The sequence below is a fragment of the Cyrtonyx montezumae genome, unplaced genomic scaffold, assembly GCF_038088225.1.
Source record: "Cyrtonyx montezumae isolate F1298 unplaced genomic scaffold, pur_monq_1.0 scaffold_3, whole genome shotgun sequence".
Classification (NCBI taxonomy): domain Eukaryota; kingdom Metazoa; phylum Chordata; class Aves; order Galliformes; family Odontophoridae; genus Cyrtonyx; species Cyrtonyx montezumae.
In genome coordinates this window covers 139204829-139227545 of record NW_027072034.1, presented here as the reverse complement: position 1 = coordinate 139227545, position 22717 = coordinate 139204829, and the positions used below count along the sequence as shown (strand labels likewise).

At 37.0% G+C, this 22717-nt stretch overlaps 1 protein-coding gene across 2 annotated transcripts in view; it reads right to left on the bottom strand.

Annotated features, from left to right (window-relative positions):
* CPED1 (cadherin like and PC-esterase domain containing 1) overlaps positions 1-22717 on the bottom strand; it is a 135869-nt gene that overhangs the window by 20426 nt on the left and 92726 nt on the right. For both annotated transcript variants that reach the window (XM_065743500.1, XM_065743501.1), the window contains exon 17: positions 2939-3056. In XM_065743500.1, the coding sequence (XP_065599572.1) occupies positions 2939-3056 (118 nt within the window). The remainder of the gene's footprint in view (positions 1-2938; positions 3057-22717) is intronic.

Sequence of the window (22717 nt, the reverse complement as noted above, 5' to 3'; positions counted from 1 at the left end):
TATAAGGAAGGCATGGATTTTTTTGTAAGTGTAGCAGCACATGAGGTAGCTTTCAGCATAAATTCAATTATTCTGTTTTATGCTGCTTCAGCTAAGAGCCAGCACTTGTTTTGCCAGGCAAAAACAAGTTCACCAAGAATTCATTGAAGGATAAAGAGAGAAATCTGCTGTGAGGCTAAGTTTATTATATGGTAAATGCAAAGTTTTATGAAAGCCTGTAATTGGAAATAGTGAAAATAAACTTGCTTTTGGGCTCATTAAAGAGGCTTATCAATTGCATGCGTAAATCTCTTGTTTAGGATATGAGATTAAACATTGCCAGTACTCCCTAAGCTGCTCTCCTAACTTGATATGAAAACAAACATGATTTTTAAAAATTATTCAGGACTATTTACCTGGTATTTAAAAAGCAAGCAAATGCTAACCCAAAGTCAAAAAGTTATAACAAATAAAGTCTGAGTTCTACTGCCTTTTTTTTTATTTCTGGATGAGGCTTTTGGCCTCTTGTATTCTTACTCATCTTTTCCCACTGCCAGAGCCACAAATACACAGATATTACATTCAAGATCAAAGCCAAACAATTGCCCTTAGAAAAACAACAACATCAACAACAAACTGAAAAATCAAATTTAAATTTAAAGGTTTAACTAAAGTGAAACTAAAAATAGCTTGCTGATTTATGATTAGTTCGCTTTTATATTTGGGATCTAATTAGAATCTTAAGAGTTTTTAAAGACGTTTTCTCTAGGACTAGGTTATGGAAACATCTTTTGCCTTGCAACTGTATTGTGGCAACCCCCGTTATCAATACAAGCTGGGGGACGTAAGAAGAGAGCACAGTCCTGCCGAAAAGGACATGAGGGTAATAGTGAGTGGATGGCAAGCTGAATATGAACCAGCAATATGCCCTCACTGCCCAGAAAGCCTTCTGGATCCTGCATGGCATCAAATGAAGCAGGGCCAGCAGGGCGAGGGAGGTAATCCTGACCCTGTACTATGTGCTGGTGAGACCTCACCTGACATGTTGAGTCCTCAATACAGGAGAGATGGAGACCTGTTGGAGTGTGTACAGAGGAGGGACAAAAAAAGGACCCAGTTGATGGAACACCTCTCCTATGAAGACATGCTGAAAGAGCTGGGGCTGTTCAGCCTGGAGAAGAGAAAGCCCTGGGGAGATCTAAGAGGGGCCTTTCAGTATCTAAATGAACGCAAGAAAGAAGGCAACAGACTCTCTCTGAGTCTGTTGTGATAGGGCAAGGGGAATTGATTTCAAACTAAAAGAGAGAAGTCTTAGATTAGATATAAGAAAAAAAAGTTTTTTTACAATAACAAGGGTAGTGAAGAACTGCAACAAGTTTCCCAGAGAGACAGTGAGTGGCCAGTCTCTACAGCCACTCAAGGTCAGGATGGATGGAGTTCTGAGCACCCTGATATAACTGTGGATGACTCTGTTCATTGCAGGGGAATTGTACTAGATGATTTTTAAGGGTCTCTTCCAACTCAAACAATTCTAGGATTCTAAGGATCTACGATTCTGCGTATTAGAAGAAAGTTCACTGTCAGGACTGGGATAATGCTTAGTTATAAATGTTGAGTGGTTTTGCACAGAAAGCCATGCATTCCATTTCCAATTTGAATATGTGACATGTATTAAAAATATACAGTCACTTCTTCCTGGACACTGTACATCCCAGTTCTAAGCTCATTTGATGTGTCTTGGCAATTTTAAAAGCTAAAATGATTCCTCCCTTTTTTAAAGACCTGTCCTTACATTTCCTGAAGTGGTTTCCATTTTAAATGTGTATGCCATTTGCAGTAAATCTTTAAATATATTTTATATTCAGCTCCACTTAGCTAGACAAGGTATTCAAAAGAAACATGTTATATATCACAAGAAACAGGCTGCCTGCCCCCAAAGGACTCCTCTGTCAATTTGATTTTGGCTTTCTAGTCAGGACTTCTACATCCAGTACATGGTAATGCAGTCTGCATTGTGTTTGTTTATGACTCATAACTTGCTGTGTGATTACAATATGCTTCCAGGTACAGTGATATCTTCTTTGTTATTCCCTTCATTTAACATTGAGAAAAATAATGTATTTCCCTATTTTCTCATATCAGCTGATGAATTCAGGCACTCATGCATTCCTGTTACTATGCAATGATTGTTCATTGAGTTTGTGCAAGTTCACTGCTGTGAGAAGCTGCTCATATCTATGGGAGGGAAAAAAAATACATTTGTGTGATAGAGATATGGGAGGTCAGGCTTACTTTTCATTTATCTAAGAATTGAACAAATTATTTGTTAGATAAATGAAAATTTATCTAATGAATGAAAATGTTGAATTGGACGAATTCTTTGTATTTTTACATTAATTTTCTAATCCAAAAGCAACTTAATCTGGGCATAGGACTGCATACTCTACTAGAGTGGATTTTTTGTATTTATTAAAGTCCTCTTGTATAAATCTTCATGCAGCTGTGACCTAAAGATGAATACCTGTCTGCCATTCTGCTCTCACTAATTCAAAGGGATACCTCAATCATATTGGTTGCTGTATAATTATTATTTTAACAAAAAGCATTTCAGACACACGGTGTGATTTGTCCATGTCAATATTTAAGGTATTGGTATATGTAAAAGCACACTTTAACTTTGGAATCGTTATCTGTTGGTTTTCAGTACAGAAATATAAAAGTGGGTCCAAACACAGGCTACCTGACAATAACAGAAGTAGTGGTGGATCACTGATAACAAATTCATCAAACTAAAAATTGTCACAAACTAATTAATTTGATTCTAAAAATCCACAACAGTTAACAACTGATTAGTTAACAACTGTTGTGTGCAGTTTAGTGCATGTGCAAAGAGAACAGGAAATATTTTTTCCACTTCTGTTTTGGTGAAAAGCATGAGTTGAGAAGATTAAGCACAAACCTTTTGCATCTCCAGCCTCACAGGTCTTCAGCCCTGACTGTGAAATTGCAGAGAGGTATTCATGAGACAGAGGCTGCAAGCCACAGGACTCCTCTGGATGAATTTGAGAACCACAGTCCTGCATAAAAATGAAAGGAGTGAAAATGACAGTGCTTTAACTAACCATGTGGCCTTGAAATCCTCTTCAGTGACATGAAAGGAACAACTGTATTTGGGGTTTGTTCTGCAGTTCATTCACACATAGCTCTCTAATGCATTTCTTACCGCAACGTTTAATTTTTTTTCCCATTCAAACAATGGTTTAGTAATAATCTTAATCCACAGTCAGCATACAAAACACTACATTTGCTAAACATTTGCTAAAGAAAACATACACTTAAATAATAACATCTTGTTTCTACTTATCAAGCAATCTCTACTTATTCACCCACAGCGATTTTGGATGCATGTCTGCAGTAATATGGAACATATTTCTCTGCTGAAATATCTCAAACTCATTTGAGGAGATACAGGTACATAAAGAAAAATTCAGAAAAAGAGAGAGAAAAAAGAAAAATTGCAAGGGGAAAATGTTTGAGCTAACAGAAAAGTTACAAAAACTTACTACAGGTGACGAAGGATTTAATTTAACTATACATATAATCTTCTGTCTGGATCTTCAGGTGAGATGCATTCCATAATAAACTTCAGATACTACCACGAGGGTAAAATAAATAATGATCATAGAATCATAGAATTGTTTGGGTTGGAAGGGACCTGTAAGATCGTGTAGTCCCATCCCCCCTGCTATAGGCAGGGACACCTTACTCTAAACCAGCTTGTTGAAAGCCCAGTTCAGCCTGGCCTTGAATGCCTACAGGGAGGAATATTCCCTCCCCAGCTTTCCTGTAGACCCCTTACAAGTATGGGAAGGCCACGATGAGGTCCCCCTGGCGCCCTTTCCTTCTCCAGGCTGAAGAGCCCAGCACACTCAGCCTGTCCCTGATATCTTATCACTGGAGTACAGTGATTCCTCACCAAAAGCTTCAGCATATGTGAGTTCTTACATTTTAAACAGTATCTTATATCAATGTGCCTTACATTCATACCCTTCCATCATTCACTGATGATATAAATGACATTTCAGCATTTGTGACATAGGGCAGTTCTTTTACTAATTACTTATTTGATTTTCTGGTAAAAAATAATGTAAAAAAAATCCTCCAGTTGACTTCAAAGGGCTTATGTCATCTCTGTGTGCAAAATATCAGAAAAACAGCAAAATATCTGTGGGTCTCTTTGTATAATTGTCTTGTTTTATGCTCTGTAATAACAGTCTACAACTAAGGAAAGCTATGACAAAATGAATGGCACAGTGACTTCTAGTGTCAAACTGTGAGCTTGTCCTGGAGCCTCCAGGTCTGGACACACTGGACAGATATTTGACAGTATTACTTCAACTAACATTAACACAAGAAATTTCCTACTTCGCAGTAAAACAATTTGCACAGGACTTCACAAGAAAGCCCTAAATTCCTGAATGAGCTGCTATTGCTCTCAACACAGTGCCATAAAAGAATTTAACAGGGATTTTCTTGTTCATACCTCTGCACAGCTTATGTGTTTAAGCAATCAAAAATTGACTTTAATTGCATTCCATGGGAGATATCTTTAACAGAAGGTTCACATGGCTTGTTTATTAATAAATAAATCAATTTACAAGCCACATTTTATCAACTGATTTAAGTTGACTTGGTGTGTTTCCAAATCACACAAGCCATGAGGCCAAAAGGACAGTGCTTGTGCTTAATATATAATTCTAGGATCGTTGAGAGACCGTGAATCCCTGAAAAAAAGCATTTCTTTTGGCTTCGCTTTTGTAAGGTACCATCCCTTATCATCACTGACATGCTTGATTTAATGGGCAAAACTAATCTGTGGCAGACACAGACAGTGCAGATGAACCACTAATACAGCGCATTGGGGCTTTGCTAACAGCTTTCAGATTTTTCAAGTTTTCTTGAGGTGCTGCAGTGACATGACATCCTTCTTGACTTGCCCAAAGATTAAACATCTTGACATCCTGTGATCTTATGTTTACAAATGATCACTCATGGCAAAGATGAGAGCCAGCCACATTAACTTAGGGGATAGTTCTTACTGTGTCTGTTCTCCCTTCTTTTTTGGAAAGTGGACAAAAAGGCCCTGAAATGTCTGGGTTAGAATTAATAGAAAACTTCCCCTGTATTATATACTTCAGTGCTCAGCTAGAATTCACTCTTCATGGGACTGGTTTGGTGTTTTACTAGTAAACTTCTACAGAAGATTTGCTGAAAACTAATATAGAGAACAAGAATAAAGCCTTCTAATGTACATCCAGAAACCCTTCAGTCAAAACCAGTTGATACTTAGGGAGCATTTCTAAAGTCCATCTGCTGTGTGAAGAGAATTGTTTCTCTCCAGAGCATGCTATAATGAACTTGATTCTTCATAATGGGTGTATGTTTTAGCCTTTTCTAGGGCTTTCTCAAATAACTTTCTTGGAGCTGTCAGTGTACATTATTTCATTTGTTTATAATTTAACAGGACTTAACAAAGATTTTGGTTAGCTCAGCATTCAATAGCTGTACTGTATTTCTTCTCAATTATGTATAGACATACACATACATACATAGTTTCACTCCGGTGTGCATAAGTAAATTAAAAAAAAAACCTCTACTGGTTTTAAAATTATAAGTAGATATATACACATGAGAGAGAGAACCATAGCACTGTAATGATCCGCAGTCGCGCAATTAATATCGCAGAATGAATGTTATATTTAAACACTGTTGTAGTTGCAATTATGCTTTAGATTAAGATATTGATTTTCAGTACTAATAGATTTTCACTTGATGTTGTATTTTTTAGCACCATTGTTCTAATGAAAGAATAATTTATCTATAATTGCAGTAACTGCCTACATATTAACCCCGTAAGTTTCCTCCTAACTGGAAGGAACTGAAAGAAGATAAGAAGCCCATAACTTTTCTGATAAAACCTATATCAAATACAGACAAATTGTTCTCTGTGTTCTTTTTAATTGTCAGTGTCCCAGCAGAGTGGCAGTGCACCATATAAAGAAGAGGAAGTATATTTTAATATTTTCAGCTGATATTACATGACAGCTCTGCCTTTTATAAGAGGAAGGTAGGATTTTCAGAACCTTTCTGGAATAACCCAACTCTGTCTATACAAAGGTGTTGCTAAAACTATCATTTTCTCTGAAAGTAGGCAAGTTAATGAATTGAATGCTTTGGAAACTCTCACTCAGGATACCTCTATGTAAACTCCATGCCAAGCTTTCTCAGCATTCTTTCTGCATTTGTATTAAAACTCTTAGTGATCAGTGGGAATGGTGGGTTCGAGACATTGAAAAACTGATCAACTTTGCTTAGGTCCTCATGCCTGAGACTGCATCCACCGAACGCACTGAAGACCACATCTACTAATAAAGACCAATAAAGAATTAGCATATCAGTATGTGTTAAAGTAAAAATAAGTAAATAAACAACAAAGCTCACAGGAATTCATTTTAGCATCGCAGACAAATGACACATAGCTAAAATCCTGCATCCTTTTAACATGCTAAGCCTGCGTGTTTGGGAGCTAGCAGATGAGCTAAATCTCATTCAGTAGTTTTTTGGGAAAGATGGGAGATTTTCCACCCATTGTGCTCTGACCCTGCAGCCTTTGGCCAGCACTGCCCACCTCCCTCCTAAGGCACCAAGGCCTGGCCTGGCCTTACGATGCTGCTGGGGCTGCCACATTGCTTTTGACTCTGTTTACATTTGAAATATGAAAGAACAAAGCTTGCTGTGAGGGAGATAATTTTGAATGCTTTTCCGAAGGCCTTTGTAGGCCTGCTGACTTCACTTTAGTTGATCTGGTTCTATTTAAACCGATTCAGTTCCTCATGAAACACTTCCATCTCTCCTCTTAGTCCATCTTTTTCTACAATTTTACACACAGCTAAATCTAGAAGTGATTAAAAATGATGCTATGGAAAGAATTCTAATAAAATTAGTCAAAGGGTGAGCTCATGAAACAGTGAAATTGTATCTTATTGCTAGGGAATAAATTGTGAGCAGATGGATTAGTTCCACTCTAACGACTTTATTAATATGGCAGTAACAAATGAAGGAACAGTTGGCACATTACTTCTATTCAGCTGTCTCCCTCTGTCCGGCTGCATTATTCAGTGATGAATGAACCCCCAAAGATTCAGAGATTTGGGCTGGTTCAGATCAGCACCCAATATTAACTTCATTAAACTGAAACTCCTATATGCACAAAAAAGGTTTAGAACACTCTTGCATGGAGAAAAGCAGTCTGAGAAGTTTCAGTTCACTTTTTAGCTGAGAAACAATGACTATTACTTTTTATCAAGCACTAAGACATGCATGAAGACATTGCCTGCATCAAAAGGCACACAAATCCAATAAACAGAGAGATGAGGATTAATGGGATGAACTCATGGGGTAGCAGGCTCATGTACTGCAGCTATATTTTGATGGAAGGAATTGCTGCCGCTGTGTTTTTTTGAGGAACCTAATGTGTTCCATCTGCAAAAATGGAATAATATTTCCCCATTGGCCCCAAAGGCACTGTCATGAAAAACACATTAAAAGACTATGAGGTGCTCAATTCCACAGGGATCTGGGAGAGGTCACAAAAACACTTTGGATAAGAGGTTTGGGCACTCACAGGGTTGGAACATGCAGTGCACAGACATCGGCAGGGGACTGGGAATGATATAAAAAGCTGAGATACTTGCCATATTGTCAAGGCATGGTGGAGACATCAGAGAAGAATTTAAAATGTGGACTAAGAGCAGCCATAAGTCTGAATTGCTTTCAAGTTCTTACCAGTGCTATTCACATTTTGGCTATTATTACTTTGTCTAAAGAATACAAGTATACCATACATTACAGGATTTTTCTCTTAATCACAAACTTTTGCTCAGGAAGTTATGGGGGGGAACAATATAACATGCTTTAATCAGTGATGGAAGAATATCTTTAATATTTGCTAGAGAGCTTTTGAAAACCCCAGTAGGTCTCCGTCTACAAAGACAATTGCTTCAAAGTAAATGCAGATTGTATGGAGAAATACAAGTCATCTTGACACTACAGCAGATGCAGAGTGGCTTCCTCTGCACTCAGAAGGTTAACGTCAAAGGAAGCTAAGAAACAGTTTTGAAAACTGAGCACTGTTAAGGAAGAAAAAAATTGCAAGTTTCATACCCCTATTTTATTTTCTCTTCATCTGTGTGTAGAATACAAAAGAAACTCTTCAGTAATGTCAGTTAGAGATTGGTTATCTTCCTTGCTCTTGAATAGTCCAAGTTCTACATCTGCTGATCTTAGAAACAAATATTCACAAAGTCTTCCAAGCTTTTCTCTTATTCTAGTACACTTATGAATTACAATTCTGAGCAGTTCAGAGGGGCAGCAGAATTTGTTGAAATAAGACAGGTGAATGTGAAATTCAAATTTCCTGAGAATAAAATACAGTAAGCATAAGTTCTGGAAAATATTTTCCACTGTGCCAAAAGACAACTACTTTTTTCTTTTTATTCTCTCCAATATTTACAGCTAACAATTGCATGAATTATGTTTTCTTAGCTTTTTCTGAAGCAACTAAATGATATTTTTCTTAAGCAAGAACAGTCATGATTACTCGCTTGTATGCTTTATAAACTAAAAGCATGAAGCAAGAAAAAAAGGAATTAAAAGAATGTAGTGCTCCTTCCTCCCTCAAAATGAAGATAAAAGAGGAACAACAGATAAAGAGAGGCATTTTTCTATTTTAGGTTCTAGTGGATCTTTAGTGTAATGAGGGACACAATGGTTTCCATCTCGACATTTTAGGAACTGGATCAGTTTTGGACTCCCACTCAGTCTTCCTTTTTCCCCTCTCTTTTCCCAGCATAAGCTCTGAATGTGGACTGATTCAAATTTTGCCAAATTCCAAGTCTGCACATGGAGAATAGTTTGAGAAAAACATGTGCTTTAACACTTTGAGAAGTAAATATTAGGTGAAAACCAAGGGAATTGTTAGGTATTAATGGTTTTCTCTCAATAAAGTACCACAATCCCCTGACAATTTTCTATGATAATTAGGTACAAAATCTGCTATATTATTAACAAGAAAATCCCACAGTCTTGTGTCTATTTTTAAGGAGCATTTTGCTATACTCTTCCATGCTAAAGGTACACAGCATTTATATTTCACATTGCAAAGAAATCTATATATCTTAGGTACAAAAGGCTGCTGGCCGCTAGCCCTGCCTCCTAGATTTTAGAGCAGAACCTTCATATCACAGCCATGACAAACCCAAGAACTCAGGTTGAACAGCTACCACTACGTTCAGAAAGAATGACAAAATGTGAATAAATTAAAAAGGACTTTTGTTCATTGCTGAATTCTGAAATCAAATTACTCTCACAGCAATAGTAATACACTGAAAATAAACATGTTAGCTAAGGATGCTGTCTAGTGAGTTATGTCTGCTGAAGCCACCAACAGAGCTGCTTCTTACAGTAAACAAGACTTGAATTTACTATTTCAGAAAATAGCATAACAAAAATACTTCTTTTTCACTTTTAGCACAAAATTCCATAGATCTTGCGAGTGCAGCTATTGACTTTATTTAGAGTTTGGGGCATACGGTGGGGAGTCTTGGAAGCAGAAATTTAGGATGTTTGGGACCAGTTGACACCTCTGCCTCTTATTTTCTGTATCAGCTTGAGCAGATGAATTGGAGCTCTGTTCAACAGTATCCAGATCTGGAACATATCTTCTCAGAATCCTCACTCAGTTGACACCAGCCTCCTAAGTGCTTATGTTTCTTCAACTGGGCACAAGCAAAATCAGCCTAATATCAATAAAATTGCTCTTCAGAGCTATGCTACTCAACTCTTTCAGCTGTAACAGAGTTCAAAAATTCCTTTGCTGATGGTGTTTATCTGATAGATATTCTCAAGACATGTCACCAGAACTGCACCTTGCACAAATAATTAATTTGTATTTTTCTTTTCATACAACATATGCAGAATAGTGCCCTGAGACATAGGAAATGTAATTTAGAGTCCCTCTTTTAGATGATTTGCTTCAGAGATTTCCATTCCATCTCTCAGTGCCATACTCCAGTCAGTGGGCTATGGTCTACTCTGGGCAGTTCAGTCTCTCACGCTCTCCCAAGGAAGCTGTTTGCATTTGCTTTGTACATATAATTAAATACTGATTTTTAAAGAGCCTTGAATCAAATCCACCCCCAGACTAGATGTGTGTAAAGAATGCAGAGTGAAACTGGATGGCAGGAGCAACCAAGCTCTGTGTTATCTTTAGCTGAGAAAGGACCAGCTGAAGTGGGCACTCAGATCCCTAAGAGCACGTCGCTGTTTGAAGTGGAGGAAAGACTCTCCCATGTCCAAAAGTGGACGTACAACTCCCAGAGAAAACTACACTTCAGATACATTCCTTTCCATATTATTTTCTGCTGGGCATTACATCTGAATTCATAATCACTGCACTGGCTCTTGTAGATATTATTTTTACAAGCCTAAGTGTTTTATTTCAAAATTAAGAAAGGATTGTATCCAGATATATTCACTGTTGTTGTTTTCCCCTTCAGTTGTACCATTTATTCTACTAAAAAATATTAAGCCATTATCTGCAAGTTTTACTTCACTAATGCTCCCTATAAGAAACCTAGGCATCTTATGTTTCACAAGGCCTTGGTATGCTTAAATCTCTCTCTCATCCCAAGAGATTCCCCCAGGAATGTCCTGGAACATTTCCTGGACATGAAGAAGGTGTGTAATACTGACACTTTCATCCATATATTCATGATAAATAGGAAACTGGTGATTGACAAACAGAATGCAAAAAGATCTGTATGTCCAATGCAAGAGGAAAACAGAAGAAGCTTCACTTTTTCTTCTCATAATAAAAAAATATAAATATTAAATGAAAGAGTGGAACTTAAGAATTTTCCTTCTTTGTCTACATTTAGTTGAAATTGGAGATATTTATTGAAAGGGCATTAGCAAGTGATGGATGGCATGACAGTATTGTTGCATCTTGGGAAAGCAGACAAAAACAAAGCTATGGAAATAATAAATGAAATATTTATAAAATAATAAATTAAAAAATATTTTACAAGTGAAAAAAGTTTATTACATTATTTGCAGTATGGGTTTTGCTGCAGGGTGAGTTAAAAAGGTTAACACATAAAGAATTTGTGTATACATTGTTTTATACAGTTCTCTGTGTATAAACTGGATGTTGAAATGCACATCAGAGCCATGCGTGGTCTGGGGAACACTGAGGAAGCCACTAACAGGCTCAGAAACACCAAGTGAAAGACTTCTGAAACTGTTTTCCCAGGCAGTGCCAAAAGCCCCGTGAGTTCCTGCCTTTCATGTAAAGACAAAGTTTGCATATGTGTGCAGGCTTCACTCTAATGGGAAGCACACTTGTATCTGGGAGGCAACAGGAGGTACTTCCCCTGCATGCTTACAGCCTGCACTGGTGCATATGTTTGAACAGCCCAAGCACATGGCCAGACCTGAGCCTGGCAAAACTGTTCTAACTGTGACAAATTAATAAATTGTTAAAAAATACATTACTGATGCAAGCTTAGAGCCTTGTTGCACAAAGAAAGAAAGGAGAAGGCTAAAAATAAAATGTGTAAATGACACTGGAGGAAACTGCTGTGCAAACATGCAGGAACAATACTTGGGCAGGTCCTCATTCCTCACTATACATAACTCAAAGATAATCTATTTATATTTAAAAGGTGCTCTGTAAGTCTGCACTAGTTCAGAACATAAAACTATTACTTTTACTCTGGATGTATGAAAGAGTGAGAGAATTGATAGATTTAAGAAGAGCTTTTCCCCCCCTTTTTTCTAGAGTTAAAAGCTTCAGTAAAAATGCAATACTTTAAAGGAAGTCTCACAGTCATCTTCATTCAAGATTAAACTTTCTTGGACAATGCACACAATGAAGTCTGTATCAAAACAGAATGAGTAAATGCATTACAGGCAGTATCTGGTTATCATTTTTACTTCCCTTTTACTCCACTCTGTCTGAAAAGAATGAAGTAAAGAAGGACTGATTTGCCTTAGAAAATCAATTCATATTTAGTTGAGAAGAAACTGAGTGAGAATATTTTCCTTGCTGTCTAATAGCTACGTCCTGCACTAAATTTTACATATCCCCAGATACTCATTTAACATACACAGCTGGGAGACAGGAGTAAGACAGGCAAGTCTGTTTTCCTAGAACACCTACGAATCTGGCCATGTAGTAATTTATTTTCTAAACTATAATGGGGTCAAAATTGACTCTAATTAATTCACAGTGCTCTTGCTGCTATAATCACAGAATGGGATTTCATGGATTTTTATTAATCGTGATCTTTTCAAAAGATAGTGATTAAAGGTTTGCCTTCTGGCACATAGCAGACTGAAAGTGCAGCCTCCTCACAGCCCGATGGCTCACTGAGCAGCAGACTGCATGCAGGTAGCTTTCACACATGGGCAGAAACAGATTGCACGCAGCTAGTGCCAAATGTGCAGACTGAAGTTAGGATGCATCCTTCTCCCTGCAACAGCCTGCTTACAGTAATTTACTTCTGCGTGTCCTTTACATTCAAAGTAACCAAGCAGCCAGTAGTTCAAGGTCCAAAAAAACCCTACTAATTACTTCTGAAAACTGAATAGTACTTGGTGACAATGTTTATTCTACTGCACAAGGCATGAGTGGGATGCTGAGCTGAAGCTTCGCTTTGCTTGATACAGAGATCATTACCACAGTAATAGAGCATGGTAAAAATAGGAAAAAAAGCTTAACAGTCAAAATTTAAGAGTTCCTCAACAGTGATATTAAGGCAGTTAATTGCAGCTTATTAATCACCTAATTTCCCCTGGCGAACACAAATAGTTTATGTAGCAGTTCACTCTTCCCAACAGACAGACATCTGATAGATCGCAGTGATTCAGTTCAGGCCTGAGGAGGAAAGAGGAGGCCAATCATGCAGTCAGAGCAGAACTGCAAACTTCACTGAATCGTGAATCTGAAAGTGGCTCGGGTTGCTAACTCCTAAATGTCAGGAACATGCTAGTTACTGTTTTTCTCTTGCAAAGACAGAGGCTACACTTGCATTCAGGCAGTGTTCCAGGGCCGGGCGTGACCCCTTCTACAAAAGCCAGGATTCAGCACTTCAAAGAAATACCTCTGTTAAGAGCTAAGGACTTCTACACCTTTCATATGTATTTTTAATCAGCCCATGAGAAGAACTGTGTTTAACTTCCTTGTGTCCACTTATAAAATGAGTTGGTGTAAATTCAAGTTTCTGAATATGTAGGACAAGATTTTCTTTAGCAAAGCAGGCATGGATGCCTTCACTTCCCATACTAAACCCTCCCACACTACACCTTAGGTTGTTTTTCTGAGTAGTAGGATTATTTGATTACAAGCAATGCCCACTGAGCAGCTCCAGAGCCATGAGTTGAATATTACCTTAGTGCTGAAATATTTTTGCCTGGGTAGATGAACAGATCATAGCAAGACAGCTCTTGATCTGCCCACACTCCAGGTTGATAACAGCAATTTTTTGTGTTCCTATTCTTCCTCAGTAAGACACTGGACATCTTGAAACAGGAATCTGGCACAGTGTTTGGTTAATAATAAATTATCAAAACCCTGCAAACTGTGACCTGAACAGACAGCTTAGGCTTCCTCTAGAATAAGTTCTCTTCCACATGGAAAAAGGATGCCAGAAATTACTACAGATGCAGAGACCATAACCTAAAAACTAAAACTTTCCCAATTCAAATCAGACTTACAGAATGTCCTGCTGAAATACCATAACATACAGTACACTATAATCTGTATTCAATACTTTATAATAATTTAACAAAGGTTACATTATTAGTGCAAGGATGCTGCCTTGTTGCTTTTACTTTTCTTGAATTCCATCATTCCACAACCTTTCGACAGCCCTTTCATCATTTGACAACAGCTACATAAGAGACTGTGTAAACTTTGCAGTCTATTTTATGGAAATGCACAGATGTGGAATAGGCTTGATGTGCCAATTCTACCATACTGATCTTTACCCTTCAGCTGCTAATACTCTTCCCCTAATAAAAATAGCAGTTCTGCATGACTAAATCAGGGCAGTAGACTTCTAGGAAAGTAATTATGTTTGATATTTTTTAATTTTGTTTCAGCTTTTTTCTTTTCATACTACTAACATGAGCGAGCTTGAGGGAAGATCAGAATTGGGCAAGAGAATAGTGAAGGATATGGGTTAAAAGAAAAGTAAATTATTTTCTTACGCTATTTATATGTTGCACAATGTTATGACTATTGAGTAAAAAATAAAGAATAGCTTGTAGTTGCTAAAAATGTTCTGAAATATGTTGAAATACCTTTATTTTGGAATATTATTCCTACCCTCTATTGTTTTGAAAGCATTATACAGGAGGGAACATCTATTGCTATTCTGAAGTACTGCATTACTACCTTCATAGAGTGCACTAAAAGGAAAATAAACAGCACAAATACATACCAGATAAATCTAATTTGCAATTTTGCAATGCAAAATGTCTGTGCAAAAACTGATCTTAATTTAATTTAATCACCTGCAGTAATTAAATAATCTCCTTTTAATCTTGGAGTTCAGAATCTAATGTACGAGGGAAAGACAAGGTATGTAGATACATCAAAATGACCTCAATATATCCATGAAAACTCAAAAACAGTCTTCAAATGGCCCTCACATGGCCAGGGTAAATGTCTTGGGTATGGGCTCCACTTAGACCAAGAGGTATAGACCTCTTCACTGCATCAGAATGCCAAAGCAACACTTCATTTATATGAGACTGGATATAATATAAGGCATTTCCCATAAACCAAAAAAGCTGTCTCAGTCCTCTTCCCTTCCTCCAGTAACTGAATGAAGATGTGAAGCTAGTTCTGAGTTATAGACAAGTGAAAGAGCTGTGATTATTTACAAGTGCTGCTGGCCCACTGGTTGTGTGCTGGTTCAGAACCACTTTTTAAAAGAACCCGGCCATCTCCCAAGCTATTTTTCTATCTTCTGACCAACCTCAGTGGCAGCTGTTGAAGTCCGCAAAGCCAGTGAGTACCTCTCCAGAGCAAATACACAGTTCTGAAAGTAATCTTTACCCTTTCACAGTGCTTAAGAATAAATGCCTGAAACTCAGAAGATAATGCAAGGTGTAGGTTTCTCGAACACTCAATTTGTAGCCTGCCAGCGACAGAACACATACAGAAGTTTCAACAAGGAAATTCTTTTGATCTCCTTGTCCTTTCTTTCTGAAGTGCCTTATCTGAAGCTTTCATCAGAAAGTCAGTAATGGTATAAAAATGCAGTGTCAAATCATAGTATACTATCAGAAAAAAAGTGACAAATAGAAAGAAACCATACTGATCATAGCTTCGTAGTGATTTTACCTGGAAAAACTTGCTGCCTTCAACATCCACATGTGTAGTCTTTAAAGGATGACCTCATGTTTTTTTCTCCACACGTGTAAACTAACAGCAGAGATCTATTTGCTCAGTGTAGTATTCTGGAACACTGTGGTACTCCCATGAGAATTTCTGGCTTACAGAGCAAGAAGCTGTTACCTTGAGGCTGTGGAATGTTCATCTGTTTTATACGCCACAGTTGTAACACTATTCATATTCTGTAGATTATTTTAGTTAGCTCAGATGTCAAATGGTAGAATTTCAAAATGAAAAGGAGCTTCTAATCACTATTAAGCTAACTTACACATCTTTGAAACTTTCACGCCATAATGATTTTCTGCAGTCAAAGAGCACATTTGATTTGTTTTATACTCCTCTAAACTGTATTTTCTTCAGTACAGTTCAAAAAGTCACAGAATCATGAAATCATTCAGGTTGGAAAAGACCTCAAGTGGTCTCCAGTCTAACTTCTTACTGCATGCAGCTCAGTTATTAGACCAGTTCAGAATGGTCAGGTTGCTTTGTTTAATTTGGTGTTGAAAAGCCCAAGGATGGAGACTACACAATCCCCTCTGCAGTCTGCTCTGCTACTTGGCTGTCTTCATAGCAAGAAATGTTCCTTTACATGTTAAAAGATAGAAAGTCCCCTGCTTGAAGTTACAATTTTCTTTTGTTTTCTTGCAGCACACCTCTTCTGTAAGGAGCTTGCCTCTCTTTTCTTGGCAACCTCCTCTTAGATATCAGAGGGCTGGTATTAGCTCTGCCTGAAACCTTCTGTACTCTAGGCTTCAAAAAAAAACCCAGTTCCTTCAACCTCTCCTCATAAAGGCAAGTGCTGCAGGTCAGATGTGTCCCCAGAGACTTTTATGTCCGGTCACCTCTGTAAAAATCTCCGTTGGGATAAACAGGGACTAACTTTAGGTAAGGAGTTCATCTGGCGTGTGGATTTTGCTCCTGTTCAGCCAACTGTTTCATAGATTTAAAAAAAAAAATAACCTTTTTATTGTAAGATGTAAACAGAATTCCTAATGCAACCAACTGCATTAAACTTACTGACAAGTTTCATGTGAAAGACTGAAATTTTGACACATTCTGTATTTGATGTTCCTTGTATTTTAACTCCTGTTTAAATAATTTGCAGCTTTAACTAAGCAAAAAGCTGTAACTCAGCACTTACTTAGTTTACAATTAATTCTGGTTATTAGTTACAGTTCTGGTACATAAATACATTTTTAGCAACACAAAACTCAAAATATGTATTCTTTTATAGCAGTTTGTCTGCTTCATGTGAAGAGTGGACATGGTAACCCAGTCGCAGAACAACCTTTACAAATACTTCACAGTAATTTCCGGAGTTGTATAATATGACACCAAATACAATTTATTAAAGACTATCAAAAATATTTCTATTGACATCTTCATGGTGTAGTTCCACATGTTTCAGACTGATCACTCATACTTTGCTGGGTTGAGAACAAATGCATAGGAACAACCACTTCCACTCCTGTAATTGCTTTTATGAGAGGCACAGAGAGGCACTTCTCTTTGTAGTATCTGTCTTACAGGAGCCCACTTTCACAGTCAGGAAAAACATCAGTTATTATGAAGTCTCAAGAAAATTTGCAAAGATTATGGAAAGTCAGTGTGTAAGCTCAGTGAATGTCTTTTTTTCCTATCACCACCTAAACTCTACTTGTTTCTAAAAGTAACCATAATCTCATATCCTAGAAAACTAAATAACAAGAAGAAATGTGTTTTATTGACTTAGAAGAGAGCTTTTATCTATACTGTCTGGATGGTGTGGGTTAGGTTTGCCTAAATCTCTCAAGGACTGCCCTTCTCCATTCATTTTAAGGGAGACTCCATGTTTGTGCTTAGATCTGAGAGAGATGGTCAGCACTAGACAGTGATGAACACTTCTGCTTCACTCAGAGAATCTTCAAACGCACTGGAGACATCAGAAATAGGGATGAATATGGACGTATCATATGGACATGATTATGGAAGACAAAGAGGTCTTAAATCTCTTAACTATAAAATTTTATGGCACAGACTAGCTATCGACACAAGAGTACTGCTTCATTCCTCTCAATTTTTGCTGGAGAAAAACTGGTATATTTTGTCATGTATGTCTTTTCTCATTATTCACGTTTAAAGGCATCCTCTAAGTTACTAGAAAGCAGATGAAAGCATCATCAGTCAAAGGAGAGTAACAGCTCCAGAACTTGATTTGGATCATGTCTTCAGACTAGCATCTATTTGCCACAGGGGGAACTTAGTGTAACTATAGCCTTAACACAGATGTTCTTCTGAGATGTTAATGAAAATTCAATGCGCCCATCAAGGGGAATGAAAATAACCCAGGTTCCTACCATTATAAATTAAGTTTCCAAACTACTTAAAACCCATCACTCGCTCAGCAAGTGGGAGGGTCAGAATGACGTGTAAAATTAAATATTTAATGTGCTCTTTCCAGTCCTGAAAGACACCTAAGACTTAGATACAAAGACACCATCCATTATGATCTTTCCAGGAAGAAGACTTTTCCACTTACACCCAGTATTTATAGGCTAAAGAATGCTTCTGCAAGAGCTCAGATTGAAAGCACAAGACTTGACAACTCGGAATAATGAAAAGAAAAAAGTCAGTTTTTGAAATTCTACATTGCATGTTAATTTGCTGTTCATATAATTCTGTGAGAAAATAATAAAAGCAATCACAACATTTACAGATTAGCTCTTAAATTTCAACTATTTTCAAACAAGTTATAATGTATTTCACAATTAAAAATAGGAAATAGTGACAAAAGTAAGTGACTGGAGGGAATCTTTAAAATTCCATAAGGTGAGAGGATAACACTACATTTTTATTTCATAGAGACTATGGAAAAGTCTTCAGTCATCACTAGTGGGTTTATTTCAACATTGTTTATTTAAATTAAAAATTGCACTCCTAAGAGATGATAATACCTTGGATGAAGGACAAAACCTAAAGGTATATAAATAGAAGTTTTTAAAAAATCAGATTTATACTTTCAGATAAATCAAAAATGGGAAAAGTGGTTTCATTGTTTAATATCTTTCATTATCATTCTTTTATTTTATTTCTCTTCTTTCACTTCCCTTTCCAAAAGAAACTTCTCCACAAATCACATTACTTCCACAATGATTTTACCCTGTATTGTTAAGATTTTTAGGAATTTTCAGTGTGTAAAGAGTTGGATCCAACACAGGTCAAATTATTTAAGAGCATATGTTCTAATTTTGCCAAAGTGTATTTGTACAGAACATCCAGCATCCTACAGGTCTTTAATTTTTCTATATCATATCCATCTTTAGGAACTCATTAGTCATAAAGTGGCACCATGGTTCTGAATACTATGAACAAGTATTCACACTACAGTACTCATATTCTAGCAAATGCAACCAACATCCTGTTGACAGTCTGCACCACATTCTCTATCACCAGTCAACATGAAACTTATGTAATTTTGCCAATATAAATTGCCTCACTGATTTTATCAGGATTGCTTAGGATGAAGAGGATAGCATTCATCTGATCATATACTAACAGGCTTAATAGCTAAGCCACCCAGTCATCTAAAATAGATAATCTAAACAGATCAACTGAACTGTGATTTTTTCCCAATTAATTAGAAAGTTTTCAAAGGAATAAACTCAACTGTGGAGTTCTACATTACTGAAAACTATGCTAGGTGAGATGGATCCCATTGAAAATATTCAAACAGAGGAAACTGTTCCTCATAAGGCTCTCCCTTCCATCCCATCACCAAATTTTCATTTTTGCAGAGAGGACTGAGCAAAATATTTGGTACAGAGGGCCAACATAAGCCAGTAGTTATCAAAGCACTCATTAGAAAAGCACTGTGTAGCTATTCAAATCCCGTATTAGTTTATCAACAAAGAAATCTCTTAACCTTCCTACAAAGCAGAGATGGAACCCACACTTTTGTCCTCATCTTTTCTATAGTCAAAAGAGCAGGTAGCAGAAGATACTGCTAATTCTTTTCTACAGTAAACAGAATTAACATGGAACAATACATAGCAGTTTCTTTTACAATCTGTAGCAGATGTAGTCTGCAAACATATGAACTTTGAATGAGCTTTGGACATAGTTAATGGTAAGTGGTAAGCCACAATAATCAGAGCTTTAAGGCTAAGCTGGAAATTGTGCCATTTTAAACATCTTGCATTCAAATGGCACAACAAAATGCATTCTTGAGAGATGATGCTCTTCATATCTCTTTCCTGGTGGATTTATACATTTTTCTGAGCTCCTATCTAAAGCTGATAGTTACTCCTTTAATTGATTATTGAACAGTAAAAAAAAAAATAATCAAATTCCCATTGAGTGTGCTATACCTATGATTCAGTTTTCCACACTACTCTTTCCTGAAAGCAGCCATAAAATACTGTAGTAGTAGAGCAGAACAACAATGCTCCGTTTTCTTATTCCAGAACACTGCTCTCCCTAGCAGACACCTCTGTCTTCATTAATGATCCTTTCACATGGAGCCTAGTCTATAATAAGTGTTTGTTAGGCACTTAAACTTGGTGAAACTAAGAGAACAGCAACTAGAGAATTTCTTTCTCAACGTAAGCCCTAGTTGAAGGAATTATTAAAGAAGGTATGAGTGCTATATAGGCTCTGTCTTTTTTTGTTCTGTGTCTTGAAGAGATCACTGAAAATGTCATCTGGATAATGACATCACAATTTTGCCTTTCTGGGTCAACCACCAAAGTCGTGTAATAAAAACTGCTGCTATCTTGGTCTTTTATTGTTTTCTCCAGAAGGAGACAGATATGACATTTTTATATTTTTTTACAGCTATTTCTGAAGTCTTATCCACTTTGAAAAGAGCTTGTCTCATAAATATTAATAAGGTGACTGAACAAATCCTGGTAGACAAGTTGAACATGAGTGAACACCATGCCCTTGCTCTTGGGAAGGCAAACATTATTCAGGCTAATATTTCAATTTGTTAAGCAGCTTATAATACAAAATGTAATCATTTTTCATTATTAAAATCATTTTTTTGCTGGCCTGACTAAGCATCACATTAATAATAGAGAATATTTGATTTTTTACTTGTTAAAGATAAGGAGGTCTTGTATCTTCTTTCATTGGATTTAATCATCAGTATTGCTGAGCAGAATGTGTCCATGTAAAATGTAGCACAAGCAGTGGTACAAGAGGAAAAAAAGCAGCTTGATTATGCACAAGAATATACTCAACCAAGTTCCAAATTCTATTTTCAGATACAGACAGATATATTTTGCTTTTAATAAATTAGCAAACACCTTGACAAGATATGTTCAGTTCTTCTAGTACAACAAGTTTCCTGTATCAGCAATATTTTACTAATAAAGATGAAAAAAAAACATTATTGTAGTACTCGCATGGGGACACATCCCCTCTTTTGCAGCTGCTTTTTTACTGTTTCATTTTTGCTGTACATCTGCTCTGTAGTTTCAGAAGAATAGAGCTTTTACACTTTCTGGCTTTGTTCAGCACTCTAGAGCTTAATATAAGGTTAACTTATGTGACACAGCTGATGTTAATAGCAATAAATGTCCCCTAAAGTACATTTCCATATTTATTTTAGAACAGATGTTTTATCTCTTTTTGTGTCCTTGGACACTGGCCATTCCTTAGGACTTTGAGATATAATAGCAGCTGTCTGGCAAAAACATGTTTTGTTCAGCAGTTGTATCTTCCTTTCAGTAGGATACACTACAAACATCACTCAGGAATTATTTTATCTGAAATTTATTTCATTGCACACAATTGATCCAAAATATAGAAAATGTGTTGAATGCTTCCTATGCTGTAAAAAGAAGTTACACTGTAACTTGTCCTCTTGTGACAACATAGCTTCTCATACACAAAAACGGCAATTATCTTCAGGTCAAAAAGGAAAACAAAGCATTTGTGAGCAAGCTTTCTAGCAATAAAATGTGTCGGAATATACCTCTCTCATGTTTCACTGTTTTAGAGCTGAACTGAAAGAGAAGTTCTTAAACTTAGTTCTTCAACTTTTAGATTTGAGGAAACATTTTTTCTCTGAAAGAGTGGTCAGGCACTGGAATGGCCTGCCTAGGGAGGTGGTTGAGGCACCATCCCTAGCGCTGTTCAAGAAGCGTTTAGATGAGGTGCTAAGGGATTTGATTTAGTAGTTGGGTAGGGATAGTGATAGGAGGATGGTTGGACTGGATGATCTTGTAGGTCCTTTTCAACCTAATGTATCTATGAATCTATGAATCCTTAGCTGGCAAGCACAGAATACTGTTTGAAAGATTTAGCAACATAAAATTGTTACAGCCAGCTGAGGCCTTTGAAGGCAGGTAAAGCTGTGCTTGATGTAAAGGAAATTAGCAGTATTCTCTGCTCTGTACCATGGGACACACACACATAGGTGATGGGAAAAGTTACATTCATAGAAATTATAGAAGGAAGAAAGTGGTATATGATAACAAGCCCTGTTACTGGCAAAATAATGGTGAGAAAAAAACAAACAAAAAAAAAAAAGATAAGCTTTAGCACACTATCTGTAGAGAACTCAGAGTTTTGAGGGAGAAAACACAGCAGAAAAACTAACGTATTAAAGGATGGATTCTGGTTGAAAAGGTGCTGAACATTCTTTACTGAACTGTGGAGTAATCCATGTGTCTGAGATATTCCCAACAGCCTTTGCACTCAGCTAAGTATTATGGACTTATATTCTAATTAATATATAAGACCTATAGATTCATAGAACAATTTGGGTTAGAACAGGCTTCAGGAGGCTCAAAGCTGGCAGAAATACCATAACTCACACTCCTAGGTAATTTAATTTCCAGATTTTGCAGCCTAGCAAACCTGGTTAACCATTTTGATATAACTGAGGAAAATTTACACCATAAGTGACTGCACCTCTGCTGAGGAGAGTGCACCCAAGAGCTGACTGGCACTGAAGCTCATGTAGCAGAGAGCCGTTGCATTCTACCATTTGGTTAACACATCTCTAGTAAGAGGTATCCCAGAGGAGGTATGAGCTGACCCTGGATTGAGCAAGTCACAAAACCTTCTCACTAATCCAGTATTGCTTGAAGTTCTGCCTTGGTGCTTCCGCTTGCAATCAATGCCCTTCGCTGATAGCTTGGTCTGATTGACTAAAAGATAATTAGAAACCTTAACAGCTTGATGCTGTGAATATTTTGTCTTGGATCAAATCCGAAATTAACTGAACTT